We start from the raw sequence: 18576 nt of genomic DNA, 5'->3' as shown, positions 1-18576 counted from the left end.
TTCGGGTTTGGGTACCAAACATGCGCGATTTTTCTCACGCGCGTGCAAAACGCATTACAATGTTTTGCACACGTGCGGAAAAATCGCGGGTGTTCCCGCAACGCCGGCCTTAAGGAATAGAAGTGTGCCCAATATCTTCTCTTTATATACAGTGCTGCCCATAATTATTCATACCCCTGACAAATTTTGACTTAAAGTTACTTTTATTCAACCAGCAAGTAATTTTTTGATAGGAAATGACATAGGTGTCTCCCAAAAGATAATAAGCTGATGTACAAGATGCATTATTGTGTGGGGGGGGGGGAACACATTTCTCAGCTTTTTTTTTACATTTGAGCAAAAAATGTCCAGTCCAAAATTATTCATACCCTTCTCAATAATCAATAGAAAAGCCTTTATTGGCTATTACAGCAATCAAATGCTTCCTATAATTGCAGACCAGCTTTTTGCATGTCTCCACAGGTATTTTTGCCCATTCATCTTTAGCAATGAGCTCCAAATCTTTCAGGTTGGAGGGTCTTCCTGCCATCACCCTGATCTTTAGCTCCCTCCACAGATTCTCAATTGGATTCAAGTCTGGACTCTGGCTGGGCCCCTTCAAAACGTTAATGTTGTTGTCTGCTAACCATTTCTTCACCACTATTGCTGTGTGTTTTGGGTCCTTGTCATGCAGAAATGTCCACTGGTGCCCAAGGCCAAGTTTCTCTGCAGACTGCCTGATGTTGTCGTCCTCATGTATTGCTCTTTTTTCATGGTGTCGTTTACTGTGATTATGTTCCCTGGTCTATTGGCTGAAAAACACCCCCAAAGCATTAGGTTCCTACCACCATGTTTGACAGTGGGGATGGTGTTCTTTGGGTTGAAGGCTTCTCCTTTTTTACGCCAAATGAAGGAAACATCATTGTGACCAAACAATTCAATTTTTGTTTCATCTGACCATAACACAGAAGACCAGAAGTCTTCTTCTTTGTCCAGATGAGCTTTTGCAAAGGCCAAGCAAGCTTTTGTGTGCCTTATCTGGAGAAGTGGCATCCTTCTTGGTCTGCATCCTTGGTGTGCAGTGTCCGTTGGATTGTCTGCCTTGAGACATTGCCACCAGCAGAGCCCAGATTCACTAGGATGGCCTTGGTGGTGATCCTTGGATTCTTTTTCACCTCTCTAACTATCCTCCTGGCCAGCACAGGTGTCACTTTTGGCTTCCGACCATGTCCTCTGAGATTTTCCACAGTGCGGAACATCTTGTATTTTTTGCTCAAATGTAAATAAAAGCTGAGAAATGTTTTTTTCCACAATAATGCCTCTTGTACATCGTCTTATTATCTTTTGGGAGACACCTATGTCATTTCCCATCAAAAAATTACTTGCTGGGGTATGAATAATTATGGGCAGCACTGTATGTTATAGAAAAATAACCCACTCAAACATATCGGTTCTCTGCTCTAACTAATAAAAGGGCTCCTGGGCTGGGGAACCCTTCTCTGTTACTTTCATAGGCCCTGAGTACAAAACTTGGCCCTGATCGATTTCACTGACACAAATGAAATCTGTTTATTCAGATTTTATCACAAATCAATTGAAAAAAGATCTGCTTAAGAATGCAAGAAGTCAATCTATGTTTTGTGGTCAAATGCTAGGTTCCTTCAATCTACCATTTCAGATTTTCTTCCTTTTTCTTTTTTCTTTTTTTTTTTGGGGAAGGGGAATTCTAGTTGTAGCGATATGTTAATAGCTTGTCAACAGTGACATCTAGTGGCTGCTTGCAGGAAGGTACTACATGAAGCGATAGCAGCATATTAATAACCATGTTGATCGTGTTCTTTACCAAGGAACAGCTTTTGAAGAGCTATAGGCAAAAAAAAATCTTCCCATTGTACATATTTGTGAAGATAATCTTGCAAATCAATCATTTTCATCTAACAAACTACTGTGTTGTCTTGCTCAACATTCAGATTGAAAAATACCCCACTACTAGCATGGTGACCAGGCTGTCTCTCCTAAATATCACGGCAGCCACCTTCTGGTCCACAGAAGGTCTACAAAGGTGGCATATACAGTACCACTGGTATTTCCGTCACTTGCATTTCTCAAAGAATGATAGCTGACTTTTATTACATTTTCTACAGGAGACATTTACCCTCCAACATGGGGTTTATATGAATATAAGGCACTGTCCAAGGTTACGGTATGAATGCTTAAAGTGGTTTTCCAGCAGTTCAATATTGCTGACCTAACCTAAGGAGACTGGTAAGGAACCAACTTCTAGTACCACCACAATCAGCTGATTGAAGGGTCTGCAAAGCTGCAGAATAGGCATAGCTCCTTACACCACTTACTGGCCATGAATGGTACTGCAGCTTTCTCCCAATCATAAAATTCCCACTAGCAGATAATATTCAGTATAGCTTGTACATATTTTCTGCTTACCTCGTAACTCCAATTCCACAATGCCACTTTCATCTTCAAGTCCGTCAATGACCTCACACTTGTACTTTCCGTAATCCTCTAGGCGTAGATTAGTAATAGCAAGGGACACCTCATTGGGCTTATTTTGATGCAAATGTACTCGACCTTTGTATTCTCCAAAACTACGGTGCCTTAAACCAATAGCTACCAGCACATCCTTCTCCTTGGTGTTATCTTTGTGCAGTTTGGCCCACTTGATGCGGAGTCTTCTTGGAGACTGCAGTTCTGGTTCATAGTGGAATGTGCATGGTAGTGTGATGTTACCACCACGGTAGGCAAAGAGGGTATCTTCAGGAGTATTAACTACAAGCTTCACGCCGTTGAAATGAATGACTGTAAAATAAAGCAAAAAGAGAAGGGCATTTACAGAACTATAATTACAATATGTTTTATTCTTACAATCTGACCACAAGAGTCAAGGTTTCTGGATTCATTCGTTCATTCAGCCATGCAGTTTGAGGGGCCATGGAGTTTGAGGATGGTGTTGAGAAGGAAATCCTATTATACCCCATCTGGAGTGTTACTTTAAGGACAGCTTAATTAGCAAAGTCACATTTTTAATAATCTATGTATAAAATACTTCTGAGAACCCGAAGAACCATGGCTAATATGACTGGCTACATTGTATACAACATGGCAGACTGTAATAATGCTATGCAAGGGTGTAACAAGTAACATGGCAAAATTTGGAACAGGTGCTGCACTCTATCAAGGAGTGTAAAGATCTCATCATTTGTCTGGATCTCACCTTCAAGTGGAGATGGGTCTCTTTAGTTGCTACGGACTGTAGAAACAGTTTTGCCCGCCACACTGCTAGTTACACTTATAGTGCTAGTGGTGTACCTTCAATGGAGGCAGACTATGCAACTGCTATGCACCCTGGGGAGTGGGGCCGATGCTGAATTCCTTTTTCTGTTGTCGACATGAAAAGGCTGCGTTTTCATGTAACAGCCACTAGGGGGCGCTCAGTGCAAAGGGATTATTAAAGCTTCCATTGCAGTGACTGGTAACTATAAATTCCTATGCAGTGAGCTCCCCCTAGTGGTAGCTGCAGGCAGCCAGTTTTGTAATATACAATGGTGGCCAAAAGTTTTGAGAATTACATAAATATTGGAAATTGGAAAAGTTGCTGCTTAAGTTTTTATAATAGCAATTTGCATATACTCCAGAATGTTATGAAGAGTGATCAGATGAATTGCATAGTCCTTCTTTGCCATGAAAATTAACTTAATCCCAAAAAAACCTTTCCACTGCATTTCATTGCTGTCATTGAAGGACCTGCTGAGATCATTTCAGTAATCGTCTTTTTAACTCAGGTGAGAATGCTGACGAGCACAAGGCTGGAGATCATTATGTCAGGCTGATTGGGTTAAAATGGCAGACTTGACATGTTAAAAGGAGGGTGATGCTTGAAATCATTGTTCTTCCATTGTTAAACCATGGTGACCTGCAAAGAAACGCGTGCAGCCATCATTGCGTTGCATAAAAATGGCTTCACAGGCAAGGATATTGTGGCTACTAAGATTGCACCTCAATCAACATATTATAGGATCATCAAGAACTTCAAGGAAAGAGGTTCAATTCTTGTTAAGAAGGCTTCAGGGCGTCCAAGAAAGTCCAGCAAGCGCCAGGATCGTCTCCTAAAGAGGATTCAGCTGCAGGATCGGAGTGCCACCAGTGCATAGCTTGCTCAGGAATGGCAGCAGGCAGGTGTGAGCGCATATGCACGCACAGTGAGGAGAAGACTTTTGGAAGATGGCCTGGTGTAAAGAAGGGCAGCAAAGAAGCCACTTCTCTCCAAAAAAAACATTAGGGACAGATTGATCTTCTGCAGAAAGTATGGTGAATGGACTGCTGAGGACTGGGGCAAAGTCATATTCTCCGATGAAGCCTCTTTCCGATTGTTTGGGGCATCTGGAAAAAGGCTTGTCCGGAGAAGAAACGGTGAGCGCTACCATCAGTCCTGTGTCATGCCAACGGTAAAGCATCCTGAGACCATTCACGTGTGGGGTTGCTTCTCATCCAAGGGAGTGGGCTCACTCACAATTTTGCCCAAAAACACAGCCATGAATAAAGAATGGTACCAAAACACCCTCCAACAACAACTTCTTCCAACAATCCAACAACAGTTTGGTGAAGAACAATGCATTTTCCAGCACGATGGAGCACCGTGCCATAAGGCAAAAGTGATAACTAAGTGGCTCGGGGACCAAAACATTGACATTTTGGGTCCATGGCCTGGAAACTCCCCAGATCTTAATCCCATTGAGAACTTGTGGTCAATCCTCAAGAGGCGGGTGGACAAACAAAAACCCACTAATTCTGACAAACTCCAAGAAGTGATTATGAAAGAATGGGTTGCTATCAGTCAGGAATTGGCCCAGAAGTTGATTGAGAGCATGCCTAGTCGAATTGCAGAGGTCCTGAAAAAGAAGGGCCAACACTGCAAATACTGATTCTTTGCATAAATGTCATGTAATTGTCGATAAAAGCCTTTGAAACGTATGAAGTGCGTGTAATTATATTTCACTACATCACAGAAACAACTGAAACAAAGATCTAAAAGCAGTTTAGCAGCAAACTTTGTGAAAACTAATATTTGTGTCATTCTCAAAACTTTTGGCCACGACTGTATTATCTGAAGAGATTTGGTTGTGATTTAGACCTGTATGGGAAGAGATGTATCAATGTATTTATGCCAGCTATCTGGTGTGAATACACTGAGAAATATTCTGTTCAGAATGAGTGCCATGTTTTGGAAGGACCTGTTGTATTGGGTGAGGCCAAGGGTGACCTTATTTTATCACAATTTTTTTTAATCAACATTTCTTCAACTTAAAAAAAAACATTATACATTTGTCAGAAATCTGTGGAGTTCTTCGTTCTTTGTGTTTTTCTATGGGGCCCTATGAGATTTGTGTATGTCCCGGTGTAGTGCTATCTAAATAAAGAAAAATATTTTTAAGAAGTGAAAGGAACCTTCTTACTGATTTATTAAGATTTATGATTTATTTAAATGAATCCCTATAATGCTACAGTCGAACGTAGTAAACTGAAATAATCAAGACATATGTTGGCACAAAATGCTTCACATATCCCACAAAGATGGAGTGAGGCGGTACATTTCCTGCTCTGCTTGAAACACCTGACAGAATTTTACTATGACCTGCATTCTGATGGTTGACCACCAGAGGAAGCCAAATTGTAACTTTACAACAGTTTAGTCTGCAGAACTCTATTTTATAATCGATCTAGATACAAATTACCGCAAATCAAAAAACTAACACATGCTAATAAATCAAGAAATTTAATACATTCTTGATTCTAAACAAAGTCTGAAAACAACTTGAACATTTAATGTGGTTTAAAAATTTTAGACAAACATGTTATACCAAAGTGTAGTCGTAATAAAGCTCACAAATCTTATTTTTTGTACTGTTATCTGCCCATTCCACTCTCTGCCTCTTTTTGGATTTCAAGTTGTGTGGGCATGCCACAAAACCAGCTGCGAGCTCCCACAATTCCTCCAGTGCACATCTTCTGCACCCCCCCCCCCTTTAGTACATGTTCTAGCTATGATTACATGGTGTCATGTGTTCTGTATATATCACGGACACACTCCCTGGCTCTTTGTCTCTGCTTATGTACATAGTCTAAATAATGCAGAGTACGCACACTGCTAACCTCGGTATCATCTGGCCCATGTACAGTACAGACCAAAAGTTTGGACACACCTTCTCATTCAAAGAGTTTTCTTTATTTTCATGACTATGAAGGCATCAAAACTATGAATTAACACATGTGGAATTATATACATAACAAACAAGTGTGAAACAACTGAAAATATGTCATATTCTAGGTTCTTCAAAATAGCCACCTTTTGCTTTGATTACTGCTTTGCACACTCTTGGCATTCTCTTGATGAGCTTCAAGAGGTAGTCCCATGAAATGGTCTTACAACAGTCATGAAGGAGTTCCCAGAGATGCTTAGCACTTGTTGGCCCTTTTGCCTTCACTCTGCGGTCCAGCTCACCCCAAACCACCTCGATTGGTCCGGTGACTGTGGAGACCAGGTCATCTGGCGCAGCACCCCATCACTCTCCTTCATCGTCAAATAGCCCTTACTTTCAAAGTTTTCCCAATTTTTCGGCTGACTGACTGACCTTCATTTCTTAAAGTAATGATGGCCACTCATTTTTCTTTACTTAGCTGCTTTTTTCTTGCCATAATACAAATTCTAACAGTCTATTCAGTAGGACTATCAGCTGTGTATCCACCTGACTTCTCCTCAACGCAATTGATGGTCCCAACCCCATTTATAAGGCAAGAAATCCCACTTATTAAACCTGACAGGGCACACCTGTGAAGTGAAAACTATTTCAGGGGACTACCTCTTGAAGCTCATCAAGAGAATGCCAAGAGTGTGCAAAGCAGTAATCAAAGCAAAAGGTGGCTACTTTGAAGAACCTACAATATGATATTTTCAGTTGTTTCACACTTGTTTGTTATGTATATAATTCCACATGTGTTAATTCATAGTTTTGATGCCTTTAGTGTCAATCTACAATTTTCATAGTCATGAAAATAAAGAAAACTCTTTGAATGAGAAGGTGTGTCCAAACTTTTGGTCTGTACTGTATGTGATGTCGATGCTAAAGATACATACATGGACCTTGTATACCAAGCAACCAAGATCACATGTGTGATACCTACACCAAAATATAAAAGGGAATGGTCAAAGATAAACCCAGAAAATCCCTTTAAAGAGGCTCTGTCAGCATGATCAACCCTATTAAACCAGGCGTACTGCCTGGTAGGGCTCATAACAATACCTTTCTTTTGTCTCTATGCTAAACAGCTGCAGATAAATCAGTGTTTTATTCATATGCAAATGAGCAAGTTTGAGCACCAGGGGGAGGGGCTGAACCCATGGAGCACTGCTTTGGAACACTCCCTGTGCTCTGCACACTCCTTCCTCCCTCTATTTGACAAGACTAGATATCAGCATTCTGGGGGCAGAGCTGTGTCATATCATGTACATATCATTATAGCCTTAGCACACTGAGATCTGCTCAGAAAACGAATCTACATATTTCCGCTTTATTCACAGGCAGAATATATGATTAGAAAGACACCAGTAATATGTGTTAGGTTTCTGAGCATAGAAATACCATCTTTCTCTATGTCAGGCCGTTCCGTGCATTGTGGACCGCAATTTGCGGTCCCCAATGCATAGGCAACATCTGTACGGCTGCCGCACATGGATCCAGACCCATTCAACTTGAATGGATCCATGCTCCTTCTGCACCGGTGCGGAGGCACAGAGAGAAAACCCAAGGAAGCACTCCGTAGTGCTTCCGCGTGGTTCCATGCCTCCGTTACGCACCGCACCTTCCGTATTGCGGACCCATTCAAGCTGTTTTGCAACGGCAGTGTGCATGAGGCTTTATAATGCCATAGCTTAGTGTTAAGTGCTCAGCCTTGCATGTTTGAATCTTGCAACAATCAGATGTTTTTCTTCAGATATTTTTTCTGCTTCATTTAACCCATAATAAAAGTCTATATCTGTAATATACTTACCTGGCATGGTTCCAGCAGTGCGTTCCTCAGCTACGGCACCCGCGCGTCGGGAGAGACACACTTCTGAGCCACGCCCACCAGTGACGCTGTTGTATTCCTAGTTACAAAGTGCAATGCTCTGCTTTCTCCCTGCAGCACGCATGCGCTGGGGGAGATGAGAAGTGAGCTGAATGACAGCCCATCTGCTCAATCATCTGTTCTGATTGCTGGTTAACCTATGGGAGAATAAGGTCACAGGTTCAAGTCTGGGGATCTGGTTCTCTATTTAAATTCCATAAGAGCATATACCATTGCTAGTGATAATCACTTGTTCCTTATTCCTGTTCAGCTGGTTGGTACTCCAAGTTTCTGACCCCAGCTTGTCTTCTAACCATTCTCTGTCTCACGTCTCTGCTACTGCGCAGTTTGTCTGGTCCTCTGGTTCTCTAATTATTGTGTTTGTGCTGTCTGTGTTTGTCCGTCTCTGCACTTACGTAACGTAGGGACCGTCGACCAGTTGTGGTCTAGCCATTGAGGGCTTGTACTGCAAGTAGGTAGGGACATTAAAACGTAGGGACATTAAAACGTGTGCAACGTAGGGACCGTCGACCAGTTGTGGTCTAGGCATTTAGGGCTTGTACTGCAAGTAGGTAGGGACATTAAAACTAGCTACATGCATTATTGTGGGCAGCATTAGCCTCTCAAATGGAGGGTATTGCTCAGTTGGTGTAGGATTTAGCAGAGAAAATCCAGCAGCAAGAATCTATTCAGACTAGTCCCCCTGCTTCTGCAACCCTGTCACAGGTAGAGTCTAAGATTAAGCTCCCTGACTGCTGCTCTGGTGACTGTAAGGGTTTTGCAACTATTAGGAAGAGTTGCAAACTCTATTTTCATTTGAGACCTCACTCCTCAGGTACTGAAGCACAGAGAGTTGGTATCATCATGTCTCTGTTCAAGGTAATCCCTGTGAGTGAGCATTCTCACTTCCACCTAATTCCCCTTTATTCTGCTGACCATTTTTTTCTAGCTCTCTGCTCTTTTATATGATGAGCCTGATAGAGCAGTTTATCCTGAGCTCCAATCTTTACGTCAAGGCAGGCGACTATTTATTTATTTTTATTTATTTTATGCACTTATATAGCGCTACTATGTTCCGCAGCGCTTTACAGACATTAGCATCCAACTGTCCCCAATGAGGCTCACGATCTAAGGTCCCTATCAGTATGTCTTTGGAGTGTGGGGGGAAACTGGAGTACCAGGAGGAAACCCACGCAAACACGGGAAGAACATACAAACTCCATGCAGATGTTGCTCTTGGTCGGATTCGAACCTAGGACCCCAGCGCTGCTTGATAGGCTGCTCCAGCAGAAACATGCCATTAACGACTACCTGTACGAACTCTGCGGCAGGACAGATTCTGGGGAGCTTGTTTTTTTTTCACCACACCAGTGGCTGCTCATGCGAGACGCATGCAGACTTCTGCGGCCATTTGATGAGATCACCAAACTGGTCAGTCGCAGCCAGGGCGCCATCAGTGACATTATACCTAACGCCTTCTTTCTAGGGCGTGCATTTCGTTGTGTCATTGATCAAGCTGTCGAGAAGCAGGAGCTGGAAGATGAGGAAGTCGCAATGCTGAATGAATTCTCAGGGGGTGCTACTCCATCTGAGACAAGTCAGCAGGAGTCTGAAGAGGAGTCAGAGGAGGATGGTGCCTGAGAGGAGGAGGAGGAGCAAGAAGGCTTTAAACTTTTCTGGGATCCCTGGTGTTGTCCGTGGATGGGGGGAGGAGACCGAGGACGACATTCTCTTGGGCGATGAGCAGGAGCCAGGCCGCTCCACCGCTTCCAAATTAGTGCAAATGGGGGCCTTCATGCTCCAGTGTTTGAAGAGGGACCCCCCGTATATAAAGCATAAAAAGCAAGGACCAGTATTGGGTGGCAACGTACTTAGACCCCCGGTACAAACAAAAAATGGCAGACATGTTACCAGCATCACAGAGGGCTGTCAGAATGCAGCATTTCCAGGCCTTGCTTCGAGAGATGCTGCATTCTGCTGTTGCGAGCGCTGGCAGAGGAATTTCCACACACAGAGAAAACAGTTGCAGGTACCAATCCTACCGCGCATGCAAGAAGAGGGCGGTTTGAAGATGTGTTGGTCACTTCAGATATGAGATCATTCTTGCATCCAACCCATCGACAGCCGTCTTCCGGATCCAGACTCAGGGAACGCCTAGACCGACAGGTGTCCGAATACATTGGGTTAACGGCCAATGTGGACGCTCTGAGAAGCGAGGAACCCCTTGACTACTGGGTGTGCAGGCTTGACCTGTGGCCAGAGCTGGCACAATTTGCCATGGAACTCTTGGCTTGCCCCTCGTCCAGTGTCCTGTCCGAAAGGACGTTTTGCGCAGCAGTGGGGATAGTAACCGATAAACGCACTCGCCTAACTCACGACAATGTGGACTACCTCACATTTCTAAAAATTAATGAGGCATGGATCTCGGAGGAATTCAACACCTGTGACAACCACGTTTAATTTAATTTCACCTATGACCATTGGGGAAGTTTTCAAGAGGGGGGAATTTGTTAGCCATGTTTTTAATCCAATTTTATATTTTTAGTTCTTTTAAACATATGTATTTGACATGTATTTGTACTGGACTGCAGTAAAATTGATATCTAATGACCGTCAAATATACCTCCAGCCACATAATCACTTGATGTTTTCTGTCCGGTGAATGCTTAATGTTTGGGGCCTGTACTCCACTGGCCTGCAGTAAAATTGATATACACTCACCTAAAGAATTATTAGGAACATCATACTAATACGGTGTTGGACCCCCTTTTGCCTTCAGAACTGCCTTAATTCTACGTGGCATTGATTCAACAAGGTGCTGATAGCATTCTTTAGAAATGTTGGCCCATATTAATAGGATAGCATCTTGCAGTTGATGGAGATTTGAGGGATGCACATCCAGGGCACGAAGCTCCCATTCCATCACATCCCAAAGATGCTCTATTGGGTTGAGATCTGGTGACTGTGGGGGCCATTTTAGTACAGTGAACTCATTGTCATGTTCAAGAAACCAATTTAAAATGATTCGAGCTTTGTGACATGGTGCATTATCCTGCTGGAAGTAGCCATCAGAGGATGGATACATGTTCTCATTCTGTTTACGCCAAATTCGGACTCTACCATTTGAATTTCTCAACAGAAATCGAGACTCATCAGACCAGGCAACATTTTTCCAGTCTTCAACAGTCCAATTTTGGTGAGTTCGTGCAAATTGTAGCCTCTTTTTCCTATTTGTAGTGGAGATGAGTGGTACCCGATGGGGTCTTCTGCTGTTGTAGCCCATCCGCCTCAAGGTTGTGCGTGTTGTGGCTTCACAAATGCTTTGCTGCATACCTCGGTTGTAACGAGTGGTTATTTCAGTCAACGTTGCTCTTCTATCAGCTTGAATCAGTCGGCCCATTCTCCTCTGACCTCTAGCATCCACAAGGCATTTTTGCCCACAGGACTGCCGCATACTGGATGTTTTTCCCTTTTCACACCATTCTTTGTAAACCCTAGAAATGGTTGTGCATGAAAATCCCAGTAACTGAGCAGATTGTGAAATACTCAGACCGGCCCGTCTGGCACCAACAACCATGCCACGCTCAAAATTGCTTAAATCACCTTTCTTTCCCATTCTGACGTTCAGTTTGGAGTTCAGGAGATTGTCTTGACCAGGACCACACCCCTAAATGCATTGAAGCAACTGCCATGTGATTGGTTGACTAGATAATTGCATTAATGAGAAATAGAACAGGTGTTCCTAATAATTCTTTAGGTGAGTGTACAATAACAGTCTAATATACCTCCAGCGACATAATGACTTGATCTTTTCTGTACGGTGAATGTATAATTTTTGGGGCCTGTAATCTAACTGGCCAACAGTAAAATTGTTATACGGTGACCGCCTAATGTACCTCCAGGCACATAATGAATTGATCTTTTCTGTACGTTGAATGCATAATTTTTGGGGGCTGTAATGTAACTGGCCAACAGTAAAATTGTCATACGGTGACCGCCTAATGTACCTTCAGCCACATAATCACTTGTTCTTTTCTGTACGGTGAATGAATAATTTTTGGGGCCTGTAGTCCACTGGCCGGCAGGAAAATTGATATCCAATGACCATCTAATATACCTCCAGCCACATAATCACTTGATGTTTTCTGTCCGGTGAATGCCTAATGTTTGGGGCCTGTACTCCACTGGCCTGCAGTAAAATTGATATCCATTGACCGTCTAATATACCTCCAGCCACATAATCACTTGATGTTTTCTGTCCGGTGAATGCCTAATGTTTGGGGCCTGTACTTCCGTGGCCAAAAATATAAATTTTCTATGCTCCAGCAAGGCACATTTTTGAGAGTTTCCCTTTAAAACGCATAAAAATGGCCCCTGATTAAAATACATATTTTTTGTGGGATTTTTTGCCATTGATCCCCCTCTGGTATGTCACTGTCCATGTTGTGTGACGATTTGTGCACTTCTAGTAAGTATTTGGTGGCTGCAAATATGACCTGATGGTATTTCAGGTTTCGCCTGCCATTGAAGTGAATGGGGCCCGCCGCGAACTTGCAGTTCACGAACATTTGATCGCGTTCGCACATCATCCCGGCCGATGTTCGTCCGTCACTAGTTACATCCTCTTCATTGTTTATTACTACATTATTGCAGCTAAGTCTCATTGACTTGAGTGGGAATTGGCTGCAGTAAACTGAAGTACAGAAACAACCACCGCAAAATTAATGGAGCTGTGCTTGATAAAAATTAAGGGGATGCAGTGCTAAGCCGACTCATTCAGCTGATCAGCAGAGGTGTAGGGAGTTGGATACTGTGAGACAGTGACAGGTCTCACGCAGGGTAGAGGCAAGGAAGGGGTGGATAGTTCGGTCCACACTACTATTCCACAGGCGAGACCAGCTGAAAGTAATCAGGCTGGCACAAAGCACCTCCCAGGGTGTCAGCAAGGGGGGTGTGTTGCCTATGGACAGAGGCCTGAAGGCTCTGTGTGGTCCAAGCCAGGAGGGCTGAGAGACCACTATTCCCCATGTGTGCTGAGACACTGGACTGGAGACAGTGGGCTTACTGTGCTCTGTACAGCCAGGAGGCTGTGGGACATTGGCTGAGAAATCCGCATGTGTTCACAGGGTATGAACAAAGACTTAGGTTTTATTATTACAGTATGTTTAGTTAGAGCCTGGACGGGCGAGTGTTTATTATTTTGTATTATTGTTTATGTTTATGCGGATGTGCCGCAATAAAGCACCGTGTTTGGATCTTAAACTTGGTGTCCTGAAGATATCTGTGAGAATGACCCCCGAAAGAGAGCTGATGCCCTACAATACCTAAGAATATGCCATTAACATTAAGTCCTTTAAACAACTCTGGGTCTGGAGTCTTGGACCAGAAAGTCAATTGTGCTGTGGTCAATCACATACAGTACAAGCTCCTTTACTTATCAGGTCCCCTGCACTCAGCAACAGCCTCGGCCTCGGCCTTCAGGCTTATACCGGGACTTTATACTTCAAGTAAAAATTGTATTGGCAACAGGAACATTTTCAGGCTTCTGACCTCCCCCAATGGAGCAATATATAATGTCAAGTGGTTCTCCCAAGCATTGAGAACCTGTATACTTCTATATGTTTCCTCTATATAGAAAAGTGGTGACAGGTCTCTCTCATCATTTTGCTTTTGGCTAATACTTGAAAAAAACTTTATCCAGAAGAAAGCATATTATTTCTGGACTGCAAGAGCCATCATGTGCCCTAAATAAGATGGCATAGGTCAATGTGGGTTATCTGGTGATAAATGGCCCTCAGTTCATCCTTGCACTGTTTTCTTCTCGGTGCAGCCAGGGTTATAATAAGTGTTAGAAAATGGGGTAATTTTTTAAGTCACCTGGTCTAACACAAGAAGAGCAGACCGGCACCTTGACATATCACTGTCATACGAAAACTCAGTCTATAAAGTATAGGTCACACAAGCTCATTACCTGGCCCTGCACATGTCTGATTCTCAGGAGCTGGACCACTCTAAAAGAGCAGCAGCAACAATGTAAGCCTCTTGACTTAATCTAATTATTTCCTGCTGAAGGGAGAGAGATAGCCTCTGCAGAAAACCAATGCACTCACACAAACAAGGACCAAATATTAATTTACTGGGAGTCCTTAAAGGGCAGTTACAAAAGCTGTGTAGTTTGTTCTGCAATGCTGTTTGCATAGCTCCTATTCACTAAAATGGGAATTGCAGTAAAGTGCCGGCCTGCTAGGTAGCCTTGCCACCTAGGGCTGGAGCTTAGTCTCATTTCTCCATGGAAATGGCGAAATGGGGCAACCCCTTTAATTCTGGTTGTTTGCAGCTGTTTATGACACACTGAAGATGGCAAAAAGACTGGGTGTATTGTGACGTCAAGACAAATATTTAATGTCAAATGATAGGTGCAGGCAGGGACGGACTGGAAACTTAAAGTGGCCCTGGAAAAACACTAAAAGTGGTCCCATTTTATAGGCAGGCCCAAATAAAACAGTGTAGAACAATATATTGCCCCAAAAGCTGGCCCTCTGCGGTGGCCATCAATAGCTACCATTTTCTGTCCTCCTCCTGCTGTTGTCTATGGAGCAGGGGGCTAAGGAGGTGAGGTGCGAGCCACAACAGTTGAATTCAGGAGGACATGTGTTGTAGCTGGCATGAGTACCTGATTCTCATAGCTGTTGTCAGTGGCAGAGAGGAGGACTTGGGTGGCACCTCTGGGTCATCGGCCCACGGGGAAATTTCTCTGTAGGGTTTATGGCCAATCCGCCCCTGAGTTCAGGAGCCTGCTATTCAAATTCTAACATACAAGTGCCTTGCAAAAGTATTCACCTCCTTGACTTTTTTCGTGTTTTGTTAAATTACATCCTTAAGTTCACGTGATGGATCAGTACACAATAGTCTAAGTTGGTGAAGTTAAATAAGAAAAAGATATAAATAAAACTATTGGTTAGATACAGAAAATTGGCATGTGCGTATGTATTCACCCCCTTTGTTTGGAAGCCCATAAAAAGCTCTGGTGCAATTGCCTTCAGAAGTCACATAATTAGTGAAATGATGTCCACCTGTGAGCAATCTAAGTGTCACATGATCTGTCATTACATATACACACCTTTTTTTTAAAGCCGCCAGAGGCTGCAACACCTAAGCATCACTAACCAAACACTGCCATGAAGACCAAGGAACTCTCCAAACAAGTAAGGGACAATGTTGTTGAGAAGTACAAGTCAGGGTTAGGTTATAAAAAAAATCCAAATATTTGATGATCCCCAGGAGCACCATCAAATCTATCATACCCAAATGGAAAGAGCATGGCACAACAGAAAACCTGCCAAGAGACAGACAGCCGCCCACCAAAACTCACGGACCGGGCAAGGAGGACATTAATCAAAGAGGCAGCACAGAGACCTAAGGTAACCCTAGAGAAGCTGCAGAGTTCAACAGCAGAGACTGGAGTATCTGTACATAGGACGACAATAAGCCGTACGCTCCATAGAGTTGGGCTTTATGGGAGAGTGGCCAGAAGAAAGCCATTACTTTCAGCAAAAAACAAAAAGGCACGTGAATTTGCGAAAAGGCATGTGGGAGACTCCCAAAATGTATAGAGGAAGGTGCTCTGGTCTGATGACATTAAAATAGAACTTTTTCGGCCACCAAAGAAAATGCTATGTCTGGCGCAAACCCAACATATCACATCACCCAAAGAACACCATCCCCACAGTGAAACATGGTGGTGGCAGCATCATGCTGTGTGGATGTTTTTCAGCAGCCAGGACTGGGGAAATTGGTCAGAGTTGAGGGAAAGATGGATGGTGCTAAATACAGGGATATTCTTGAGCAAAACCTGTACCACTCTGTGCGTGATTTGAGGCTAGGATGGAGGTTCACCTTCCAGCAGGACAATGACCCCAAACACACTGCTAAAGCAACACTTGAGTGGTTTAAGGGGAAAAATGAAAATTTATTGGAATGGCCTAGTCAAAGACCAGATCTCGATCCAATAGAAAATCTGTGGTCAGACTTAAAGATTGCAGTTCACAAGCGCAAACTATCCAACTCGAAAGAGCTGGAACAGTTTTGCAAGGAGGAATGGGCAAAAATCCCAGTGTTAAGATGTGGCAAGCTCATAGAGAGAAAGTATTGACTTTAGGGGGGTGAATAGTTATGCACATTGACTTTTTCTGTTGTTTTGTCCTATTTGTTGTTTGCTTCACAATAAAAATAAATAACAAAAATCTTCAAAGTTATGTGCAAGTTCTGTAAATTAAATGATCAAACAAGCCATGTTAATTCCAGGTTGTGAGACACCAAAACACGAAAAAAGGGAAGGGGGTGAATACTTTTGCAAGGTACTGTAAGTGTGTAAGAGTTGAGATTCCTACAAAAGCAGGAAGTTCAGTGCTACGCCTGATTCAGATGGTATTTTCAGTCCATGTGCTATCCCTGTGCACAATGGACAGTACACAGACCAAGAGAGTCCCTGGTGCACCGCATCATTCCTGAATCTCATTGGGCCCACCAGTGGAAACCACTCTGAGGGCCAGCCTCTGTGTATACAGGACATATGCACGTTCACTTTTAAAGAGGTTTTCCGGTTATAAAGATTTTTTTAGCAAGTACCGCAGTCTGCCCACTGAAACAGAATATTCCTACTTACCTGCTCCTGAAAGTACTGCCCATGCTGCCCAGCCGCTTCCCTACGGGCTCCTCGGCAGTCAGCAGCCAAGTGAAGCTTCCCCCGCCCACCTCAGCTGTTATTGGCTGGGAGGGAGAGGGCAGCACTGCCATTGGCTGGCTGCCTGTGTATTTCAGCCTAGCAGGACCTACAGAGGCAGAAAAGAATGCGGCTTGTGGATTTAACATCAGGAAACATTGTTGCGCGCCCCTCCCCTGCCACCACGCCTAGAGGAAGAAGCCACGAGGACAGAGCACATCAGAACTGTAAGTACCTTTTAAGTACCTTTTCTATCTGAGATGCACCCCTGACCAGCGCCCCCTGCGTTACATGCACCCCTGACCACAACCCCCTGCATTACATGCACCCCTGACCAGGCCACCCTGCATTACATGCACCCCAGACTAGCGCACCTTGCGTTATAAGCACCCCTGACCAGCGCACCCTGAGTTACACGCACCCCTGACTGCCGCACTCTGCGTTACACGCACCCCTGACTGCCGCACTCTGCGTTACACGCACCCCTGACCACTGCATTCTGCGTTACACGCACCCCTGACCACCGCATTCTGCGTTACACGCACCCCTGACCACCGCATTCTGCATTACACGCACCCCTGACTGCCGCATTCTGCGTTACATGCACCCCTGACCACCGCATTCTGCGTTACACGCACCCCTGACCAGCGCATTCTGCGTTACAAGCAGAATAAGTAGTATTAGTTGCACACACCAACAACACCCACAGGGTTATTTCGCAAAAGGGTGAAGAGTTTGGAGAAGTCAAGAGAAGTGAACAATATAGGACAACATAGCTGATTTGAAAAAAAATCTCCAATTCAGCTCACTTTCCTATTCAGTCATGTTGTCCTAGATTGTTCCCTTCTCCAAACTCTTCACCCTTTTGTGAATAAGCCTGTGAGCGTCTGTTCAGTGGTCTTCTTTAGTAACATGTTTAACATATGGGATTATTTACACACCCCTGGTGTTTGCTGAAACTGCTTTAAACTATAAAGAAAAATTTTCGAGAGTGATTAAGTGGAGAAAATTATTAGTGCCCCACCCCCCCATTTTTTACTGTGATATCTTATGTGCCCCCCTATATATTGTTCCTAGAGTCGCCACTGCCTCCAGTCCTCTGTACTGCCTCTATCTTGTCTCTGTCTTTCAGTCCCCGCACTGTTTACGTCCAGTGGTGCACGGGTATGGTCACCTGCACCTCTCCAGTCAATGACCTGGCTTCATAGGTGAAGTAAACAGAGCACCACCGCTGATATCAACACAAATGATTTTTATTACGCCCTTCTGAATCCAGCTTTACACAATTATTTGCTCACATGCACCGTTTCTGTTTCACCAGTTCTCGCAGTGATTCGTGATTTTTTTTCTCATTGGGATTCATTAGGCAGACTGATTTGCCGTGTGGATATTAGTGATCATTCTGTCACCAGCAACTAAGGATTCATTTGGTAAATTTGGTTCAAAATTCACAGACTTTAACCATGTACACACGGAAATACAACATCCGATACTTTTACAAGATTGGCAACAAAAGGAAACTTTAATATATAATCAAAAAACATGCATGCAGCACATTGGTTTGACTAAGGAAGGCCGAATACTTAAGATTACAGCCGCCAAACTTTCCATCAACCGACTGCTATTCCTTCTGACTCTATCATTAAAGAACTCCTGCAAAAAATGTTATTCTCTGACCTGTTAGGTGCATGATTAGGGTTGAGCGAACCCTAACTGAAAAGTTCGGGTTCGTACCGAACTTTGCGAGTTCAGGT

The 18576-nt window shown here is 43.6% G+C and overlaps 1 protein-coding gene across 2 annotated transcripts in view; it reads right to left on the bottom strand.

Moving 5' to 3' along the window:
* Positions 1–18576, bottom strand: part of HAPLN3 (hyaluronan and proteoglycan link protein 3) — a 63585-nt gene that overhangs the window by 6118 nt on the left and 38891 nt on the right. For both annotated transcript variants that reach the window (XM_040414166.1, XM_040414164.1), the window contains exon 3: positions 2425–2796. In XM_040414166.1, coding sequence (XP_040270100.1) covers positions 2425–2796 — 372 coding nt within the window. The remainder of the gene's footprint in view (positions 1–2424; positions 2797–18576) is intronic.

The sequence above is a fragment of the Bufo bufo genome, chromosome 1 (assembly GCF_905171765.1).
Source record: "Bufo bufo chromosome 1, aBufBuf1.1, whole genome shotgun sequence".
NCBI classification, from domain to species: Eukaryota; Metazoa; Chordata; class Amphibia; order Anura; family Bufonidae; genus Bufo; species Bufo bufo.
The sequence above is the reverse complement of the archived record's forward strand: the minus strand, read 5'-3'. Positions and strand labels throughout refer to the sequence as shown.